The sequence below is a fragment of the Prionailurus viverrinus genome, chromosome D2 (assembly GCF_022837055.1).
Source record: "Prionailurus viverrinus isolate Anna chromosome D2, UM_Priviv_1.0, whole genome shotgun sequence".
Lineage (NCBI taxonomy): Eukaryota > Metazoa > Chordata > Mammalia > Carnivora > Felidae > Prionailurus > Prionailurus viverrinus.
In genome coordinates, this window is record NC_062571.1 from 47,122,799 (window position 1) to 47,141,474 (window position 18,676).

The 18,676-nt window shown below is 46.4% G+C and overlaps 1 protein-coding gene across 11 annotated transcripts in view; it reads left to right on the plus strand.

Moving 5' to 3' along the window:
* Window positions 1-18,676, plus strand: part of WDFY4 (WDFY family member 4) — a 291,014-nt gene that overhangs the window by 21,749 nt on the left and 250,589 nt on the right. For all 11 annotated transcript variants that reach the window (XR_007145180.1, XR_007145178.1, XR_007145179.1 and 8 more), the window contains 5 exons: window positions 9,588-9,702; window positions 10,791-10,897; window positions 12,704-12,838; window positions 15,217-15,406; window positions 17,221-17,410. Coding sequence is in view for 7 of the 11 variants with exons in the window: in XM_047824339.1 (XP_047680295.1) it covers window positions 9,588-9,702; window positions 10,791-10,897; window positions 12,704-12,838; window positions 15,217-15,406; window positions 17,221-17,410 (737 nt within the window). In the remaining 4 variants the exon portion in view is untranslated. The remainder of the gene's footprint in view (window positions 1-9,587; window positions 9,703-10,790; window positions 10,898-12,703; window positions 12,839-15,216; window positions 15,407-17,220; window positions 17,411-18,676) is intronic.

Consider the following 18,676-nt stretch of genomic DNA (forward strand, 5'->3'; position numbering starts at 1 on the left):
TCGGTATTCTTGTTTTTGAAACCATAAGATGATACGGTGCTCTGGGGAACACTTCTGGGATGATCGGAAGCTGGAGTTGGTGGTTTTAATATCATCACAAGTGGTCCCTGGTGGGTTGCTTAGAGGGGAGTGTTTTGCTATTTAATAAAAATGGCAAGCAAGGCTCATCTCCAGGATGAGGAAGAGTTGGAAAGGACAGTTGGCTCTTGAGTAATACTGTCTCCTTAGTTAAAAAAATTATATTGTTCAACCACAATCCCAACATAGGAGCCAGAGAAAGACCAGCTCCTTTGGAGCTAGGAAAGGAATGTGTTTCCTGGGGTGCAGAGTTGGTGGGTAACCTCAAACACCAGCATGCCAACAGTGGGGCTTGGGAGAACCTGGTCACAGGCCCATGAGGGAAGCCCAGGTTGTCCACTGGGCTACCATTCTGGCCAGTGGCAGCTGGTGACAGCTTGGGTGCAAAAGATTCCCGTTTTTGTCTCAGAACAAAGGTGCTGCCTGTGAGGTCTGCTTTATAGTTGCATATGTTGGAGTTTAAGTCGCAGAGTTGGAAACTTTAAAAAAAAATTTTTTTATGTTTATTTATTTTTGAGAGAGAGCGATAGAGTGTGAGCAGGGGAGGGGCACAAAGAGAGAAGGATACACAGATCTGAAAAAGGCTCCAGGCTCTGAGCTCTCAGCACAGAGCCCGAAGCGGGAGATCATGAGATCATGACCTGAGCCAAAGTCAGATGCTTGACTGACCGAGCCACCCAGGCGCCCCCAGAGTTGGAAACTTTTTATGAGAACTTAGTTTTTGCTTGACTATTGATTTGGGGTTATTAAAAAGAAAACATATAGCTACATTCAAAGCTACATTCAGAGACTATGAGATCCTTTCACATTTGAAACTAGACTAAGACAGATGGAGACTTTGGCAGGTTTTTATTGGGACACCCCCTTGTTGATATATCTCATCTAATTTATTAGCCAGAAATAATTGAGAACCTCCAAAGATGGGAATCTTCTTGAGATCATATTTCTAGGATACATTGAACACTTAGGCATGTCTTTCTATAAAAAATTTTGCCAGGTAGCTTACTGCCCATTAACTCATTGTTTTCCTCCATCTTTTGGACTTATTATACCCCATCTGTTTCATTTCACAGACTGGATAACTGGAGCATAGGGAATGTATAGGAAAAGAAGAACTAGGTTAGGAGACACAGCTCAGGTTTCTCATTCCTAACCCTCCCTGCCCTGATGACCCTAGCTTCTGGGGGGGTGGGGGTGGGGGTGGTTGAGTCTTCCCCAGTTCTCAGGTCAACTTTGCTTTATGGAAGGAAAAGTGTGAGCCACTTCCTGCCCCCCACCAAAATTTGCTGGGAAGTGAGTGGATTTGGCCATTGCCTTGTCTCTTTCCTACCCATCTGGGCAGCCATAGCTCTGGAAAGGACTCTCATTCAAGAGCCAGGGCTTGGTCCTTCTTTACCTCTTTCCAGGTTGTTGATTTTAAGTTCATTCATTTGTTATACATGTATTCATTAAGCTCTTATACCCTGTGCTGGGGCCTGGGGCCCAGCACTAAGCACTAAGAAGACAGATAGAGGTTTTACTGTCATGGAATATTTAGTCCAGAGTGAAAGATACTAAATAACACCCAGAATGTGTTTTGTCTGGCTTCTAGGGGTTAACAATGACTTTGTGGCCCTTTTTTCAAAATGGAAAGTTTTAACATGAAAATCAGATTTCCAGTTTTCTCTTGAAAATTTTGGTAGATGCAGTACTGATAATTGGGTGGAGAGGGTTAGGGCCACCCTTTTTAGACAGAAGATGGTCTCTACTTCTCAGTTTTTTCTCCAGTTCCCCCATTCCCCAATATCTTTCGCCCAACACACAATACTCATTTATGTTACCTGATCTGTAGGCATTTGAGCTTGTGGCCTCATGCATAGCAAGCAGTTCCTATCACTGAACTTTGATATTGGTTCATGCCTCCCAAGCCCTGTTCTTGTAACTAGAGACATAATGGCCCTATTGTTGAACACATGGACTTTGGGGCCAAAGAGAGCAGGTGTCTCAAGTCCTGGCTCCATTGCTAATTAGCTGTGCATCCTCGAACAAATGATTAAATACTGCTGAACCTCAGTTTCTTCACCTGTAAAGTGGAACCAATAGCACTTTGCTGGAAATCTGTGAGGGTAAGATTAAGTGATGATTGTAAAGTTCACAGCACATGGGGAGCACAGTCATTACCTTTCTACCAGCCTCTAGGATACTAACTGTGTGTGTAGTTTGAGATAGTATTTCCACCATTCCCCAAACTGCCAACACAATCTGATATGTTTCAAATCCCTGAAGCTCACCTCTGATGAACGCTGCAGAAGCAGAATTATTATCATTTCTTAAAATCTATATTCTTTTATTAAGCCCCACATGTCTACAAACCTGTTGTTTCTTTTGAGCTGTAACTAATAAAACCCCACCAGAGCCAGAGACCACAGGCTTCTTAATTAAGAGTTGGGGGGGGCACCCGGGTGATTCATTCAGTTAAGTGTCTGACTCTTGATGTCCACTCAGGTCATGATATCATGGTTGTGAGGTTGAGCTCTGCATTGGCTCCACACAGAGTGCAGAGCCTGCTTGGAATTCTCTCTCTCTCTCTCTCTCTCTCTCTCTCTCTCTCTCTCGGAATAAATAAACTTAAAAAAAAAGTTGGTAGTGGAAAGTAACATGGGGAAGATCAGAGGGTTTTTTTGCCTTTCTTTCTATCTTTCTTTCTTTCTTTTCTTTTCTTTTCTTTTTTCAGTATAGTGCAGATAAAATCTGATGACGAAGAACATCCATATATTCTTATGAACATTCCATATACTAGGAATATGGGTCCTTGTATAAGAGGTCAAGCTTGAAACCACTCTGTTCTGAATTTTATAACCACAAAACAGTGTTCTTCAAGGTTGCCTATAAAGAACTCCCTTGGAAATATAAGAATTTCAAAAGTTATGCTAAAGCCTTAGTTATGCATTGGTTGTCATGGTAACCATGCCCCCATTGGGCTCTGAGACAACTGAGTGTATCTAAAAGAGTCTTGGACTTCTTTGTTGGGTGGAGCTCAACTCTCTATACCTGACTCTTTTCACTTTGGGCCCAAGGAAAACTAAGATTATCTGGAATATTCTTGTTTTTGTTTGTTTCTTTTTGAGAGAGAGAGATAAAGAGAGAGAGAGCACAGGCGCGAGTGCTGGGGAGGGGGAGAGGTGGGGGAGGGAGAGGGGCTGCCATGTGCCTTGACCTGGTGAGTCTTGAGATTTGATAACAGGCATTGTTATCAAATGCCTCTGACCCTCTCAGAGCTGCTTCTTTCACATCTTCTTCCCAAAGAACTTCCCTTTAGCCTCTTTGGCTTTGTCTCACGTTTGATTCCTCTGAGCCTACAGTGGACAACGTTCTCCCTAACTCTGCGTTAACTGCTAGACAAGTACAAGGATGCACTTGGTTGGCTCTGAAGTACCTCCCAGCCCCATTGCCTCCCAAGTTGAAGAACAACTGTGGGGTTGTTAAAAAGTGAACCCACTCAAAATTTTGGATACGCTATTGGTAATAAGGAAAAGCCTAATGGAATTTCAGGGCATTGGACCCCTGGCAAGGAACGGCTCTGAAAGGATGAGTCGGAAAGGAAGTTCTCATCCAGAACTACAGGCTTTCCTCCCCCACCAGTCTCTCTCAATTCTCTCCATATGTCAAAGAGGAGTTCTTAGCCAGGGCAGGTGATCAGTTTCACTGATAATCGCTAATAATATTCACTAGACTCTAATTACCTAAACTAGGCATTTTGTTTAGTGTTTATAAGCCCCCCTAATAACTCCATGAAGAGAGTGCCATTTTTTATCCCAGCCTTGTAAATGAGGAAAGAGAGGTTTAGAGATGTTGCATAACTTGGCCAAAGTCGCTTAGTTGTTAGTAAGGAACAGAACTTAACCTGGACACTCTGGCCAGGCCTGTGTCATTCACCACTGGGGTCCCTCAGGCAGTGCTGGGGTTTTTGTAGAGCAGAACTCATTTGGTTCTTTTCCTGTCTTATGACTCAGTGGACATATGGCTCTGCCTGGCTAGTACCGATATTCCCCTTGGGTACAAAAAGGATGTCATCCCCTATACATGTGATGTCTAGATAGCTCCAGGAGGTTGCAGACAGGGAGGTTTTATTGCATCACACAGGAAGCAGCACAGAGCTAATGACTTCTTAGCGTGCAGAACAGTGTTTTTAGGAAAGATTTTGTTGACTGTTGTTTTCATGCCATGAGCCTTGGGCTTTGGTCTTTCTAGAACCCTTCCTATCATAGGATCTCACACCAAGAGAAGAAGGCATTCATCTAGCAAGCATGGGTAGGTCCTGCTGGCCTTTAGGTTGAGTTTGCTTTGGGGGAAAATGAACCACTTCAGGTCCTCACACTGCACGGAGATAGTTGGCAATAATAGACATGGGGAAAGCTAGAGCTATAGATGTGGTTGTTGGAGATTGTTCTTAGAATATGTACTTTGAGGGAAAACGGGCAGTGAGATAGGGGAACCCTGGCAGTTAGTGTAAGACTCCTCACTGTCTGGGACAGACAACCTGGGGGTGGGACACATGGGGAAAAAGAGAGAGAGCTGTGGATGTGGTAGGTTACAGATGCTGAGAATGAGTCTATACTGCGCCCTTCAGGAGATGGCATCTGTATCTCTTCCCCTGGGATCTGGGTGGATTTGTGATGGCTTAACTAATGGAATAGGGCCAAAGTGATGTGTGCGGGTCCAGGCTTCAAGAGACTTGCAGCTTCTTCTTCCTGTCACTTGTCACTCTTAGAGCTCTGCTGCCATGTTGTGAGGAGGTCTAAGCAGCCCTGAGTAAAAGCCTATATGTAAAGGAACCAAAGCCCCTGACCTTGCTGCTGACAGCCAGCACCAACTCGCCAGCCATGTGAATGTGCCATCTTGCAAGTGGATGTCTAGCCCGTTAGCTGCCCCAGCTGCAAATCCATGAAGAAAAGAAGCCACTCAATTTTGTGGTGGTTGTTATAGAGCAGTCTATAGCCAGAACAGTGGATAACAGTGGAGGGAATCATTCATTTCCTAGTGCAGAGGGATTGGAATTAACATTAAATCAGTTGTACTTGGACATATGTTTGTACACGTGTGTGTATATGCATGTGTGCAGATACACAGGTATGTACAGGTGCTCTTAGACTAACAGCTGTGCCAGTGGTGTGGAGTTGATGCCATTGAGTGTGGTCAGTCATTCCCACAGAAGCCACATGTGGACCCAGCTGAAAATGGAAGATAAAGAAGTAACATTAAACAGAATAATAATGATGACCAATAATCGTTCCCAAGTGTAGTGTCCAGAGGGGGCAGTGAAGGCGTGTACCCTTCCTTATCCATCCCTGACCTACCCGCCCTGAAGTGGGGTCTGCAACATGGTTTATTCCCATCTCAGAGAAAGAACATTCTTGTTGTGTTAGTGAAGTTTTGATACATCATTTTTTAGAAAGGAGAGGGTCAACCTTGTCACACTAGCAGGGGAGATTCACATAAAGTCTCTGACACATGTTGAACTCACTTAAGGACCAAACCACCAAACTCTGTGGTAATGAGGACATAGTAACCTTGCAGCCATCCTTGAAAACCAGCCAGGTTCTGTCATTCTGAAGCTGGATTTTTCTCCCATCCCCTCAAGAGCTTTTATGATTCCTCATTTTCCTTTGGAGACCACAGCATCATTTTCCTTTCTCTTTCTTCTATGTGAGAGACAGCCACAAGGCATGATGGTGCAGCTTAGATAATGTGAGTAAATAAAAAATTTTAAAAATATTGAGCAATATTCTCTCAGCATGTAAGTCCCAGTTTGGGAAAAAAATTAGGTCCTTTTGGAAACTGCCTTAACTCTTTGGGGTCTCCGTGGTACCATTCTGTAAATGATTGCCTCTGTGCATCAAACAGCACCCCAGTGGCCTGAAAGAGTTAACGTGGCCTCCAGAAGTGCCCTTTGTGGTCCCAGGAAGGAGTCTGAGCCTTGGGAGAATCTGGCTGAGCGTACAATTACTGTTCAGCTCACAGTGGCCCAATTTACTTTATTGTGGAGTGCCTGCAGGAATCCCACTGCTTGAGACGATCTAGATGCTTCTGAGTCAACTGCCTGCAAATTGGTCTTTGAGGGGTTTGCCAGTGCAGGGAAGGAGGCACAGGAATCTGTTAGTAGACATCATAGCAGAGTTCTCAGTCCTGGGGAGGAAATAATCTTATAAGAAATTCTCAGCCAAAAGGACTGATTCTTTCTTTCCAGGGATTCAAGTTTCCAGGTGATAGCTGGTTTCTAGGTGGTAGCCATAAATTTCTCAGACATGGACATGCTACTTGCATGTGCGTGAGATAACTCAACTCTTCACTCTGCTGCTTACCTGATTCTCTGGGCTGACTCTCCTGCCTCAGTCTTAGTTTCTATAAAGCGGGAATAATCATAACAGCACCAATCTCAAAGGGTTGTTGTAAGGATTAATGAAAACAAGGCGAGTAAGTGCTAGGCTCAGCACTTGGCACGAAACCAGCATGCGATGCATTCGCCCATCAATCTGCATATTGTGGATTTGATACTCATGTGCTCACTTATCAAATATTTGCTGCAGGTCTACTGTGTGCAGTAGTGTTTAACATTCACCTAGCATGTTTGTAGTTTTAGCAAAGTTCTGATGGACTTCTCTTTTAATTACGAAGGAAAGGGGCAACTGTCCATTTATAGGGCAGAACCAAAAAAATTTCAGGTACAAAAAGTTATCCATATATGGATATTTATATCCACATATAAATATCCATGTACTCATTACCCATAGAAGAGAAATAAAACATTTCAGATAAAGTAAAGCCACCTATGCATGCATTCTAGAGCTCATTCCCCTTCTGCCCTTTCCTAGTGGAAACCCACATCCTGTTGAGTTATTCCCTGTGGGGGAATTTATATATATATATATATATATATAAATATATATATGTGTGTGTGTATATATACATATATACACACCTATATATATTATATATACATATATACATTATATATAATACATATACATACCTATTGAGTATATTACATGGATACGGTATGTGTTACACATATCCAAGTATATATCCAATATATATCCAAATTACACAATGATATGAATACATTTTAATAATCCTAAGAGATATTAGTGTGAAATTTATATGTAGACTCACAGGTTTTTCTAGATTCAGATTGTAATGTACTTTTGCAACTTGCTTTTTCCACTCAACATTGTATTTCTGGATCTATCCGTATTGATACATGTAGCTCTGTTTCTTTTTCGGTTCTATGTAATACCCTTACATACATAGGCCACACATTATTCATTCATTGCCCTATTGATGAACATTCATTTTTTCCGGTGTTACACAATCACAAATAGAGTGCATAACATTTTGTGTTCATGTCTCCGTGTACACATGTGCCAACATTTCTATAAGGAATATACTTAGGAAGGAAATGCTGGGTCATAGGATGTGTCCCCCTCTAACTTTATTGGATTGGGTTAAGTACTCTTCAAAGGGACTTTTAGCAAATTGTGCTCCATCAGTAGAGCATGGGGGTTTCCTGGTCACTTAACTTTCCCCACAACTGTCATTGTCAGGCTTTACATTTTCACCAACCTGAAAAGTAGGACTATCTCACTGTAGTTTTAATTTGCATTTTCCTCGTTCTTAGTAATTCACTATTGATTGTATCTTTTATAAGTTCCTTGTTTCATCTGCCTGTTTAACAAATTAGGGTTTTTAAAATTAATTTGTAGGGATACTATTTTTTTTTGTCAGTTATATGCATTGCAAATATTTTTTCTCAATCTGTGTCTTGCTTCCTTTGTATGTAGCATCTTTTAGTATAGAAAAAATTTCTAAAAGGTTTTTACTTTTTGATAAAAATAGAATCTACAGCAAGGAGACACATTTGCTTCTGGGATTTTGATGCTTTCTTCACCTTTTCTAGAAGGAGGATCTCAGCTGAAAAAAAACTCAGTCACAGCTTTGGGCAGGGATATAATTTAATGTGGCTGGCCAGTGGGAGCAGTAGTGGATGGCAGTCCAACAAAAGTGTATTTTGTTGAGGCCACTAATTGCCAGGAACGCACCCAGCAGCCTCCCTTCCTGAAAAGGTGGGAAACCGGGAAGGGCGAAGTTGCCAGGAACTCAAGTCCTGTGCCAAGAATAGTCACTCCGCTCTGACTGTTGGTCTGGAGAGAGCTCTCCTCATCCTGGGACTGGTAAACTCCGCCTGTGACAACACAATAGAACAAAGGAGAAGATTCTAAGGAAAAGCAGATGGGGAGAGAATTCTGGGCATCCCAGGCGGAATTTTAAAATTAATGACTTCTATTAAATAGTATCCTAACCAATAAAAGAAAAAGTCCAAGGCAAAAGATGACCAGATAGGATGGTGATAGAGAAGGAGCAGAGAAGAAAGAATTGTAAAGAATTAAAAAACAAAAAGAAAAAGATTAAAAATGGCAACAACCAGTTGGACTTGAAAGAACTTCCTAAGCCTGGGACTAAAGCCAGAAAACAAAGCAGTAGATTGAGAAATTTCATTTCACGTGAACTTCAACTTTCTGTAGAGCAAAACCAAATAATACCAAATTAAAAGACAAAATCATAAATTTGAAAAACTCATGAGACTATTATGGACCAAGGATTAACATTTTTTCTATGTAAAGAGTTGGTTTTTAAATAAATAATTAATAGAATAATAGGCTAAGAGTAAAAGTAGGCAATTCAAGAAGCATTAAAAGTCTTCATTTACTTTAGTAGTCACAGGACTTCCACTGAGATGAGATATTTTTTTCTTCTGTAAATTTTCTCACTTAAAATGAAAAAGTATGACAGTGCCCAATGGGTGAAGAGAAACTAGTCCTCTCCCATGGAGCCTCTGGAGAGGATAATCAGGTAAAGTTTTTCTGGGGAATGAGTTGGTAATGTTCACCAAAACACTGAAAAAAAAAAAAAATAAATAGAAAGCACACGCTTGCAACTTGTAATCCCACTCTTTAGAATTTGTTAAAGGAAGTAATTGCATGACTAAACCTAAGATATCTACACCAGGTCTGAGAAACATGAAACATGCAAGAGGAGAACCAGTGAGATGTAGTATTTGATGGGCTAAGGCACATGAAGGAGAGGGGGCCCAGGAAATTAACCTTAGAATTTCCCATGAGGGCAACTGGGTGCTTGGTAGAACTATTCACTGAGACAGGATGCAGCGGATTTGGGAGGAAGGCAATGGATTCAATTATGTGTATTTGACATTTCAAGAGCACAAATTCAGGGGCTGACACCCAGGGTCCAGTTGGATATGGGTCTGGAGCTCAATGGAAGTTGAAGAATTCATAGCAACTAGGTAGGGATAGAATGGAAGCTGTTAGGGTAGGTGATTCAGTGACTTTTGGGCTACACCTGGGACAGCGAGTTGACTCATTGGTTTGGGCTGGCAGGGAGAGAGGCAAGGTGATTCTCATGCCTTGCTTTGTAGCTTTGACATCTCTGATGGAATCTTTTTGATTGCACTTCAGGCCTGGGAAAACTCTGTGGGGATCATCTCCTTTCCTAGTCTCCAAAGCCTAGCAGAAGATATTTCTAACCAGCTTGCCCAAGAAATACAGAAGGCACTTGTGGGAAAGCCTGCAGGTAAGAGAACACTTTATGGAGACAAAACACCCCTGCATATTCCTTCTGGGACTTCTGCAAAGCCACTCTCTGCTTTTCTTTTTTTCAACGTTTTATTTTATTTTTTTTTGGGACAGAGAGAGACAGAGCATGAACAGGGGAGGGGCAGAGAGAGAGGGAGACACAGAATCGGAAACAGGCTCCAGGCTCTGAGCCATCAGCCCAGAGCCTGACGTGGGGCTCGAACTCACGGACCGCGAGATCGTGACCTGGCTGAAGTCGGACGCTTAACCGACTGCGCCACCCAGGCGCCCCCACTCTCTGCTTTTCTAGTGGAGTAGGAGTGGTGCCTTCCAGAGAACCCCACAGGCTCATTTCTGCCACTGAGGATGTTGGGAATGAAGGGAAAGGCCAGCAGAGGAGGGAAGGGGGACCAGCAGAGCCCTGCTGCTCTTGGAAGGGACACACACACACACACACACACACACACACACACACACACAGGACCAGGGTCTCTGGGACAGGGTGCTAGCAAAAAGGTGACACCCAAGTGTTCAATGAATAGCTCGATCCAGAAAAGACACAGAAGTCAAAGACAAACATGTTTTCTGTGTTGGGGTCTCCTGACATGCATGCTTCTGCTCCTAGGGCTGGCCCCTGGAGGCTGGGCAGAGTTTCACAGTGAACCCAGGGGCTGAGGGGCAGGGGGGAGTTCTAGGGAGAAGGAGAATCTTGAGCACAGTGTAGAATGTAGGTGTCTCTGCAATGTAAGGGGCTCGAGGACACAGCAAGTGGGGCGAAGATTCTGGATTGTGAGAAGTCCAATAGCTGAGGAGCTTGCAATTATTTGGTAATGGAGAGCCACTGAAGGTTGTTGAACAGGAATAGTGACATGATAAAGACTATCCTCCAGGCAGATTAATCTGGCGGAGTGTGAGCTATCTGGTATAGGTGCAGAAGGCACTGTGGAGAGGAAAGGAGACAGAAGTCCCCTAAGGATGCTAAGGCACCTCTCATGGGGAAGGAGGCCAAGTGGAGGGAGAGCTGGGTGGGCAGGTCACCGCACTGCCCGCTGGTGACACGCTCTCCCCTTCATGTGCTGTTGCCAGAGCAAGCGAGGGAGGCAGCGGGGCAGTTGCTGCGGTGGAAAGGGGACGTGGATCAGGATGGCTACCTGCTCCTGAAGTCGGTGTATGTGCTCACGGGGACAAACTCGGTAAGTTCCAGGTCCCATGGGCCCCAGCTTGGGAGCTCCTCGTCCATGTCCCGCGGAAGTCCCAGCAAAGGGCAGGGACGCATCTCGAGTGTCTTTTCCCCCATGATACTGATTTGTCATTTCTCCTGCCATAATTCCCTTCTGATACAGGACATGGGAACGTTAGCATCTGAAATCCACATTCGAATCCTGTTTTTTCCATTGACAGGCTGTGTGTAACTTTGGGCAAATTGTGTCACCTCTTGTGACTCTGTTGTGTGGCTAATTTTAGGACCGGTGGTAATGCCTTCGTTTTCTGACTTAGGGTCAGGGCAGGGATTAACAATGGCTGATGTGTATGGACCATTTTCCGTGTCGGGCCAAGGCTAGTGTGTCCCATGCAGGTCAATAAATCCTCCCCCAAGCCCTCTGAGTCAGATTGCGAAGCCACATTAGTTAGCACCCTCTGTGACTAATGTCTGACTCTAGAGGCCATGTTCTGAGCCACTGCTCTTTACTGCCGTCTGCTAAGCTCAGACGGAGGGAGTCCACCTTAAGCACCTGTCCCATGCCTGCCTGGAGATGGTACCCATATGAGGCTGGCTTCTCTTTCTTCCCTTCCCACCGGTGCCCCATCCTGGTTGTGTACGTGTCCTCCACCGTGAAGCTGGGGGCCTGGTGCTTCCCTGCGAGTGGATTGCTGATGGCTGGCGTCCTCTTAGGCAGAAGCAGTCCCCGGCAGCTGTGGCTATCAGCAGAAATGGCCAGAGGTCCCGGGCAGGGCAGACCCAGAGACTCATTTGTCTGGTGAGAGTGCCCACCACGTGCCAGTGCTCAGCATCAGGAACAAGAGGGAGCCACATAGGGGCACGGCCACCCCGAGGCTAACAGTGAACACAGATATCAGCTGGGCATCTGAAACAGTGCACGGAGGTGTGAGAGGAGCTCAGTGTGCAGTTGTTACCGGCAGGGAGGATCACGTGACCTTTCCTCTGCATGCACTGCCTGGACCTCCCTCAGCACGGCAGCCTGAAGCCCAGAGAAGGAGCTTTTCTGCCCTCCGGGGAAGGACTATTTACAGTCCGGTAGTAAAAATTAACCTAAAGGGCTTGTTTTCCACTGTGAGCAGCCAGCCCTAAAAGCAATGAGACAAATAGGCAATTGGCTTTCAGCGGAGCCAGTGCGGCATGGAGGACAGGGGAGCCACCCTGAGCAGGGTCACAGCAGAGCCAGGTATCAATTACAGGGGCCGACGTTACCCTGCACTGGAAGCTTTTAGGGGGAAGGGTAGGACCGACCGCCTGCGTTATATTCCTGGTTCCGGCCCAGACTGTGCATTCTTCCTCTCTCTTTTTCTCAGTTTGCCACCATATCTGTCACATTAGTCACTTGGGCGGGAAATTGGGTGGACAGTATGCTTCAGATTAATGCCGCACCTGCTCCCACGCACATAATTCCATACGTGGGTGGAGGTTGTAGCTAATCCAGAGGCAACTACCCAAATCAGTAGTGTGATCATTTAGGAAAGCCTTTGTTTTCTGCTCTGCACCTGTCCCTCCCTCCCTTCCTCCTCTCCTTCCTTCGTGTTGTTTGTCTTACAAAAGATGCCGTGTTTATCGAGCACCTAGTGTATACTTCACAGAAACATAATCTTCACAGCCATTCTGGGTGGGTCCTGTGATTGTCCCCATTCTTACGTGAGAGTGCATTGCCCACAGAGAGGACATGATTTACCCGTCTTCCTGGCTAAAAGACAGTGCCGCTCTGGGTTGGAAGAGTGCTCCCCTGGGTCTGTGGCCGTGGGTCACGTCTGCTCTTCTCTTGCAGGAGACGCTGGGCAGAGTTGCTGCTTCCGGGCTTCCAGCCCTGCTCCTGAAGTGCCTTTACCTCTTCTTTGTCTTTCCTCTGGAAAAGGAGGAGGTTTTAGAGAATGATGTTCAAGTTCAGAGGATGTTTGTGCAGGTGAGTCAGAGGAAGGCTCCACACCCCTGGGCCGAGACCCCGCTCTGCTTCTTGGAGGTGTCTCCGTCCTTCTTGGCCCTAGTCCTGAAGCCGCTCTGTCCTCCTGGAGAGCCAGCTCATCTGTCGACCCCCACGCTCTCTGCAAATGCCAGGATCTTGTGCATTTGGAAAATGTCTGTTCTCCCCTTTCCATCTCGTTTCATCCCTGTGTCGCTATTTCTGTCGTTTTCCCCCAGAAGAGTGTGCTGCTCCTCTTCCCTGTCCACTTGGCCCCCTCGTCCACTTCCTCCAGGCTGTGTTCCTGGGTCCTGCCCGCCCCTCCCCAGCATCTGGAACCTCCTGTCTCTGGCCCCTGCCTCCTTGGAGGGCAAGCACGCCAACCGCACTTGCATAACCGCAGCCAACATTTTCTAAGTCCTTCCCTGTACCCACTTGTGCCATAGCCTCACATCTGTCCCCTCCCTGATCCCTCTCTTCCATCCCAGGATGTGTGTAGTATTACAATTCTGATTCCATGCAAACTAGTGCCTGGTGAGTAAACATAGCTCTGGGGTCAGAGAGGTAGTCGGTGGGTGGGGGGCGGGGCTGGGATTGGGACCCTGGGAATCCGGCTGCCAAGACCATTTTGTGAGGCCACCTCCTTCCCCCTGCCAGAAGTGATCTCAGGCCACTACGCATCAAATGCAATTTCCTGGTGTCCTTACCCATCTTTTCTATCCTCTCTGACTACCAGCAGTAGCTTTTAACATAACTTCTTACTCCTTTCCTGCCCCTTACTGACCAGCTCTGCTTTCTCAGCTCCCAGGATGCTCTATTCTCCAGAAAACTCCTCCTGCCTCTCTGGAGGAAGACACCTTGGGAGGAGGGTAAGGAGGGCCATAAGTCCTACTCATCTTTGTGTGGCCAGTGCCTCAGGCAGTGGCTCACAGAGCAGGTGATTTTGTGAATTTCCAAATGCATTTGTGCATTGTAAATGCACGTTCACATGAATATCCATTTTAGACTCATTCTCAAGCGAGAGTCCTCATTACCAGAGGTTATGTCACAAGCTTACTTATGGTGGGTTATCCCTTAAGCTGCATTTGCTAGAAACTCAGGCATCGTTTATCTGTATATAAACTATATTCTAAGTGGTGGCCAGGTTGCGGTACTGGGCGCTTTGACAAGTCTTTACCACGTGGCTTTTAGTGTCCCGCAGAGAACTGGTGCAGCCCTGCCTTCATGGTTCTGCCCCTGAATGGGTAGAATGCGAGCCGTGGGGCATGTCTGTATTCCTTAGGGTTTTCCTTATTTCATTCTGCAAAATATGTGAGCTCCTCCCACATACTCCTCTGTGCCAGACTGCTGGTTCCAGCAGCAAGCATCGTACCAGAGGTGACAGAAAATTGGGGAAGCCAAACAAGGGAGATAATCACGTAATTAGAGAGCTGTGTCCGTTTTTTTAAGTGCTCTGAAGGCAAAGTGACAAGTGTGCTGGGAAATGAGGACAAAGGGACCTGATTTATAGGAGAGCATAAAAGAAGACCGTTCTGAGGAAATGGCATTGAAACAGGAACTGAAAGTTGGAGTGCGATGTGAAGGGGCGGGGGGAGAGGGGATAGGCGCAGAAATGGCCATCCAAGCCAAGGGTTACATGGCCATGGCTACTGTTGGGAAGGTCAGCAGGTGGGGTCTGGAGCCTGGCTCTATGACTGTTCAGCTTGGACTCTGTCCCTATGCTTAGAAGGGGCTAATGGATTCAGATGGAAGCAGCTTTCCATATATGTCAAACTTGAAGGAGATCCGGTTAGACCACCAAGAGCCAAAGGGAGGGCTGCACACAATCACGTCAGAGAGGAGGCAGGGCTAGTCTGTGCAGAACTCTGTGAGCCATGATTTACCCCAAGTGGCAGGAAGGTACTGGAAGTCCCTCTGGCAGCCATAGAAAGGCTGGATGGGTGGGGGCACAGGGTCCAGATAGGAAGTTAGAGGATCAGTCTCATAATCTTATGAGAAGTAGAGTTTGACTGCCAACCAGGGATCTGGGAACACATCTCTTTTTAAATAACACTGGGTTCTGTTAATCCTATCCTTTAACCTTTGATGGCATCTTTTCCCTGCGTGTCTATGTAGCAGGACACCTCTCTAAGTCAAACGCTTCTCTGTTTTTCTGATTACTTGCATAGGATTAGGAGTGCAGACTTTAGCCCAAGCTCTGTCACCCTTTTCTGGGGGCACCGCTGACCATGCTGTTCTGGGGCAGAAGGTGACCCATACGACCCATCCTTGGCACTGAGACACATCCTCAGAGCTCTGGAAAACAAGGGAAGAAATCTGTTACTTACAGGAAGGAGGCTTCCTAACTAGGCATCTGTTTTGTTTTTTTTTTTCTTCCCCAGATGTTGCTGAACATTTGCAGTGAGTCTCAGGGGCTGGAGAGACTTCTGTCAGGAAATGAGCTCCAATCTCTAGTGATTGCCACTACCTGTCTTTGGGAGCACAGCTGCTGCTTTTGGAAGGAGCCCACCTTCTGTGTGCTGAGGGCAATCTCCAAGGCCCAGCACCTTGGAATCATTGAATACCTGCAGGGTATGACCCCAGGAGACCAGGGGTGGGATACGGGCCCACTTTCTACAATGAGACCCTGGAACCAAAAAAGAGATGAACAAACAGGGTCTTCACGGAAGCCCACCTATGCCCAGTAGACGACTCTTTGCTTGGTTTCCTTCGTGAAAGTGCTTTTATTATTTATGTTGGTGCTCCACTGGAGGAGGGAAGGAAAGGGGAACTCATTTACTCTCAAACAGACACACAGCAGATAGTTTGTATAGCATCTCCTCGGTCTCTTTGAGATGGACATTAATGCCATTTTGTGATGGGGAAAACGGAGACTGAGAGTCGTGCAAGAACTTGCCTAGGTCCCCAGCTCACAAACAGGAGGAGACAAACATCCTAAGCCTGGAGATGCCCGATCTCCTTTCGGCTCTGCTCTGGGCAGCATATGCAGGGGTTAAGGCCATAGATATTGGAGCCAGATAGCTGGGGTGTGGACACCAGCTCTGTCCACCTGTTCTCATGGTGGAGTGACCTTGGGCACGTACGTGCCTGTGTGCCTCAGTTCTTTTATCTGTAAAATGGGAATAGCAACCCCTTGCCCTGTGATCTGCCTTCTTTCTGGGGTGTCCCATAACAGACGGCATCACCTGGTGACAGCTGAGCAGGTTCAGCAAGCCCGCCACCCTCTTGTAACTGAGCCCAGGACCAAAAGTCGCCCCAGTTTAGGGATTCAGGGCTCCCCATGAGGCCAGGGCCCAGTGGCAATGACCCTGAGCTGAGCTGGTCCTAAGAGGCTCAGCAGCCCGGTACCCCCCCATAGGCTTGAGCCAGAGACCCCTGAGGAAAAGCTGTGTGTCTTGATGACAGGGCTCTCTCACTGTGTCATTATTGTTAGCCGTCCAAGACAATAACTAGAAAAGAAAATTCCCACCTCAGTGGGGAGCCTGCTGCCTGGAGCACTGTGCCCAGGACCCCCTTAGGGGACTGGGTGGTTTCCATGGGCGTACAGGCTGAGGAGAAGGTCTGGAATAAGGGCTGGCCTGGAAGTTAGCTGCCAAGCCCATGGCTCTTAGGGCTGCCTTGCCCGGCATGTGGACTCTGGGGCGTGTCTGAAGCCTTGTGGCTGAGGGACAGAGCATGTGCTGTCTCAAGTTCTCATAGACACTTTTCCTGATCCACTGGCATGGCTTTCCTGGTACTCAGAAGAGGCTTCTTCCGGTGAAAGAGTCTTAAAAACAGTGATCCATCAAAATGCAAATCCAATGACATCTCTCTTCCAACTCAGATCTTCCCTTGACTTCTCACAGCTCTGGGAAACCAGCAAGTTCTAAGGCCAGGGCCACAAATGAGCTGGCCCTGTCTTCCTCCTCCTCCCCGGTGGCCTGCACTTCTGGGTGCCAACCCCCTGGACATATTAGTAGCTGAAACCCACTGTCTTTTTGCCCCTCACCTTCTTACATATTCATAGATCCTTCCCTGAACTTTTTTTTCAAGCTAATTTTTGCCTGTCTCCAGTGTTGTCTTTCTCAACACCCAGGTCTTTCACCTTGTGTCCTATTACCTAATGGACCCAGTCTCTCCTGCATGCTGGGAATTAGGAGCAGAGCTAGGAGGCTTCCTTCCTCTTCCTGTTTTGTCTCCTCTCCATCTGGGTCTGCACAGTGTGGCTCTTAATGGTGACACTTCCCGCGGGGAAGACTTCTTGATTCAAGACCCAGCAGGAAAGGGCTTTGAATTAATTCTCATTTACATCTTGATATAGATAGTTCAACGGAGTGTGGGGAGGGAATGACCGTGGCAGAAAAGCTATTGCCTCCAAACTTAACAGGGTTGTTTTCCTCTGGCAGCCATGGATTGCATCAAACTCTCCCTTCAGAATCTCTCCAAGCTTGCAGACACGCTCCCTGCTCCCAAGGTGAGCGAGTCAGTGAGCCTCATCTTGGGCTTTGTGAAGGACTCCTATCCCGTCTCTTCGGCTCTGTTCCTAGAGTTTGAGAATGGGGAGGGCTACCCTCTTCTCCTCAAAGTGCTACTTCGGTAAGTGGTTGTACCTGGTGGGGAAGAAACTGCCAACGTCTAGGTCCTCAGTATCATTTGGGTTGCTTTGGAGGAAGCGCTTTTGAAGCTTCTTCTGAAACACAGATTTCCATAGAGCATGGCCAGAGAGACTTTTATTGCAAAAATAATTCAAGGTGCATCAGGATTTGAGAGCCACTGCCTTTGAGAACTGATGGGGATTGCAATAACAATTTTACCAAATTCATTGGATTGTATTATCACATGCACACCTGCTGGCTTGAACTGCTGAGGAGGCAGCAATCCTCAGAAGCAGCCCTCAACCAAGGACTGGCTGGAGCTAATGGATAAATACCCAGTAAAGTTGTCCCTTGGGCGGGATATCTCTACCCTGCCTCCCAGAGCCCCCCAAAGCATTAAACTCCAGTTGTCCAACAAGGTGCTTGCTCTATAATACTCCTGCACTGGCTTCCTTCCTCTCCCTCTCTCAGGCCCTCTGCCCCGGTAGTATTTTTTGCTTCAATTCCCAAATAAACTACCTTTTCTCTCTCAAATACTTGACCATTGGAAACCCAAATGAAGACACCATTGATCTGGGTCAGGACTAATTTCCTCCACTCTGCCTTGCCACATTATATTCAGGTTGGGTCTAAGGAGTGGATGAGCCAAGAGATGGAAATCAAAGAAATTCCTTGATTGTTTCAACTTCTTCATTGCTCTTGGGGAAGCTGGTTAAGGGCAGGGCTACATGTATTCCTTTGTGCTTTGCTCTATGAATATGAGAAGCCCTTCTCGTGCATGGGATGTGGCTTACCACTGTGTTTCACAGACTTCACTGAAGAGCCAGATTTCTAGTCTAGAGGGGTAATTTGGATGAGAAGACCGAAGCCCCAAAAAGATGTGATTAAATGACAGTACCTTGAGGGCCTTCCTCCAAAGGGACACTAAGAATAAATGTTCCTATGGGGTTGCCACGTTTTACATTAGTCTGGACCATGACCAACTGGCTACTGCTCCCATGGAGGTCCATGTCATAGCAGTTCTTGAACATTTCTTTGGTTAAATGGGTGGTTGGGTTTCTCCAGACTTCTTGTAGAAGCCAGGAGGGGGGAAATGAGCCTACTCCAAGGAGTATCAGGAAGGACCCAACTCAGCTCATTGGGTTTTTTTTTTCCTGCCTTACCTGAAATCATACTGCAAGCACGTTTGCTCTTGACATGGCAGAGCTCGAGTAAGACTTGAGAGACAGAGAAACCCTTCTCCACAAGAAGAGAAAGGTGGCTCATC